The 3868-nt window shown below is 33.6% G+C and overlaps 1 protein-coding gene across 2 annotated transcripts; it reads left to right on the top strand.

Annotated features, from left to right (window-relative positions):
* Positions 1-1272: 1272 nt before the first annotated feature.
* On the top strand, positions 1273-2466 carry LOC131056164 (non-specific lipid transfer protein GPI-anchored 15). 2 transcript variants are annotated; one of them, XM_057990515.2, is made up of 3 exons: positions 1273-1706; positions 1888-1920; positions 2004-2466. In XM_057990515.2, the coding sequence occupies exons 1-3, from the start codon at positions 1355-1357 to the stop codon at positions 2237-2239; spliced, it is 621 nt and encodes a 206-aa protein (XP_057846498.2). In that variant the 5' UTR covers positions 1273-1354; the 3' UTR covers positions 2240-2466. The 2 variants fall into 2 exon arrangements, with proteins under 2 accessions (XP_057846498.2, XP_059064654.1); XM_059208671.1 differs by having other exon boundaries at positions 1885-1920.
* Positions 2467-3868: the final 1402 nt, after the last annotated feature.

Below are 3868 nucleotides of genomic sequence, written 5' to 3'. Positions count from 1 at the left end.
CCCAAATGGTTAGGGCAACTGCCTTGACTAACACCCCACTCATCCTTCTGCTATAATTATTTTAACTATATCAATGTGACTACTTTTATTTTGTCTATGGGAAACTCTCACATTAACTTCTGGATGTGTTATTCCATTCGACCCATTTTACATATGAACTAGTGTATTATTTTTTTATATTTTAATAATTGGAAAATACTATTCGTCTTTACATAATAATAAAGGGATAATTCCCCCTCCTTGTGGACACTAACATGGATGCAATCATGCTACTTATGGAGATGAAGACTCCTAGTCACATGCTTCCTAACCACCTTCCAAGAGAGCTTGGGACTAGTCTACTTGTGTGTGCTCAAAACCCTATTTCCCACCTTCAATGTATTTCTAGCATCATGATTGAGGGGCTATTAGATAACTAGACAAGTTCCATAATTATCTCTAGCTATTTCTCCTATTCATACTACTTAGTCACCTACAAAGGACACAAGTGAAGAATAGGAGATAATTACTTGTTAGGGAGTCTACCATTGATGGCTCTAATCTTGTTAATGTTAGACCATGTCAGATGATTGTGATTTGTTCCATCTGCTACCAATATAACTTAGAGTACTTAATAGATTTATCTCATTATTTAAACTTTACCTCATATAAACATTTGTTACCGACTTCTTTTATATAGATAATATAGTTATTTTTAAATAAGAAAAAAGGTAATATGACCCTTGGTGATAAGAAATAATAATAATTAGTGTACTCTATAGGAAAAGAGAAAACGACAAAAACTAAACTTTCACCATCGAACTGTTTGATGTTTTAAAGTAACCGTCTACATTACTGTCCATACTTTTGGAGTGGTACCGTCTAAGCTTTGTTTTGTGGCCCACTGGCCTTCTCCTTGGCAGCTACCAGTATACGTGGAGAAGATAATTTCTAAAGTACAAAGGCGTTCGACGCAAAAAAACAAATTAGAATGATAAGGAACAACGAATTTGGTATAAGCTAGTTGCGAAGTCGGTAAAGTATGTCAGCGTTTTTCTTCGCTTTAATGTGTTGGCATCATCAAAACCCACCCAACTTCAAACGGATTCTCAGTGCCAATCTGCCTTTCTATATTCGAAACAGATAGAAAGTCGGAGATTTGGTGAACTAAAACCAGATAGTTTATTCCCACGCCTTGCTTTTCCGTGTACAATGTGCTATGAATTTTACACACGCAATCCCTACCCCTTTTGCACATTCGCTTTATAAAATACACTTGCGTTCGAGGATGTCACTCACTCATCACTCCTGAGTAGTATTCTCTGTCTGTAACATCACCTCTGTTTTAATCTTTACCAGTGAAATACTCTTTTCTATGGCAGGTGCAATGAAATTCCCTCAAACATTTCTTTCAGTAGTATTCACTGCGGTTGTCATAATAGCAGGAGTTGCAAATTTTGGCAGCGTGGCGGCTCAGAGTTCAGGATGTGGTACTTCTCTGGCGACGCTTTCTCCGTGCATGGGGTATATTACAAGCAATGTCACTACCTCGCTTCCACCACAGAGCTGCTGCACTGCATTATCTTCAGTAGTGCAAAGCAACGCAGTGTGTCTGTGCCAGCTTCTCACCACAAACAGTCCTCTTGGCTTCCCCATTAATCAAACACAGGCTCTCGCTCTCCCAGGCGCCTGCAAAATCACCAGTCCAGCGCTCACCCAATGCAAAGGTATTTAATTACTTCTGTTGTTTTTATTTCTCGTTGGGTGTAAATAAACACCACTTGAATGTGATCTGAAACATGAAATGAAAAGTATACACAGTTGATCCTAAAGCTTGCATTCTAAAACGTCTTACACTGTTTAATACAAGTTATAATTTGTACACATTGTGTTGTGGTTTGTCAGCAGTTGCAGGCGCTCCAGCTCCCTCTCCTGCTAAAGGTGCGTATATTTTTGTGCTCTAAGTGGGTTGTTTGTATGTGTTTACTGAGAGAGAAAGAATAATTGAAAGGGTACGCTTGCAGGTTCTAGAAATGGTGCATCGCCAGCAACAGGAACTGCTCCTTCATCTTCCCCTGCAACTCCAAATGCAGTATCTCCCTCATCAAACTCACCATCTTTACTTCCTCCCACAACTTCTGTAGGAGGTGTTTCACCCACAGCCAGTGAGAAGCCAACATCTAACGCAGGAACACTTTTCACACCATCCATGATTATCAGTGCTTTGGCAGTGGCAATGGCAGCGAGCAGTATGTGGTGAACATCTTTCTTCTATGTCCGTGTTGGATATTCAATATGGAAGTGAGTGTATTTGTTTTGCAGTATTTGGCTTCTGCTTGTTCAGGAGTCGTCTACTTCTAGGCAATGTATTTTTTTGAGAGTGTTCAACTCCTAGTTATTGATGTTTGGGTGTTTAATAACCATTCTTTCTTCTCAGTGAATAAGGATGTACGTCTCCGCTGTAATAGGAACATATTGTTTGCCCTAGAGGATGATAATATGTTTGATGATGCTTTATCAATATAGTTAAAATTTATTAGAAAAAACATAGAAATTTCAAATTACTAATCAAATTTGATTGAGGTCTAATCATGTGGATTTTGATTTTATTTTTAAATAATATTTAGTTTAATTGTTAAAGATAAAATTTGGTCAATAAAATTAAGATAATTATTTGACAATTTTTTATATAAATGAAATACAAAATTGTTATTATTTATTTAACCATTGAAAAGTATTATATTTAGATGAAATATTTCTAAAGTTACAAAGTATAACTTCTATATCAATAGACTTTCTTTTCTTTATTAAATTTTTTTATTCATACAACCATTCTGAATCTATTAATATTGTTTAGTATGATTACAAGTACATGATGATACTTCATTTATTACCTATTTTTGTGAGTATCAATTTAATTTGATTATTATGACTACATCCTTTCTATAAGAAATTTAGAGAGATAAAAGAAATGTTCATACATTTATCTTAAAATAATCATATATTTCAATTCTTTGGAAGTAAAGAAATAAGTAGTATCACTCTATAAGAAGATAAAACGAAGAAAATATGGATAAATAAATATACATTAACCTTCATTTTTATATCTCTATCTTATTCATTTCATTAAATAAAATCATTCAACAATAACACATTTCAATATAAAAGAAAGATTTAAATATGACAGGGTGACTTAAGATCCACTATGGAATATTCATTTATGTAATAATATAAATATAAAAAAAGTAATACTTTCCCCACCAAACAAACATAGGTTCAATCATGCACATGAAGAATGTGTAATAATATAAACATATAAGGTGGCTTATGCTTCTATTAATAATGTTCACACAAATATTTAATAAATATGATTGAACGAGGGAGAGAACCTTTTATTTTCTATAACTATTATAAGATAGGCTATAATATCTAGTTATTATAAAGTAGAAAATATACAAAAGCAAGACCAACAAGTTTTCAACATAAACGTTTATATTGTTAGAAGTTTTCCAAGACTAACATATTTAATTTTCTTTTTCGATCAATATAAATAATTTTATTAATATTTTTTAAAATAAAAAATTACATAAAACTTCAAAAAATATGTCTGTCTAGCATCTACCAAGACTATAACATAGACCTCCCGCTACAGCCATTCACCTCACAACCACTTATACCATATACATTGTTCAAAAAAATAACAAACTGTAAACTACTATCCCTTATGGTTGAGGCCATTAAACAAAAAAAGGGCTGCCATCTGTAATATACTATACAAAAAAACTACCATCAAACACCTAGATATAGATTTTTGGTATCAAGTTTACGAACATACAAAATTTGAGCAAAAGTCAGACAAAACACAGCTTAAATCCTGGACTAGCATTGA

Source organism: Cryptomeria japonica, chromosome 7 (assembly GCF_030272615.1).
Source record: "Cryptomeria japonica chromosome 7, Sugi_1.0, whole genome shotgun sequence".
Lineage (NCBI taxonomy): Eukaryota > Viridiplantae > Streptophyta > Pinopsida > Cupressales > Cupressaceae > Cryptomeria > Cryptomeria japonica.
The sequence above is the reverse complement of the archived record's forward strand: the minus strand, read 5'-3'. Positions and strand labels throughout refer to the sequence as shown.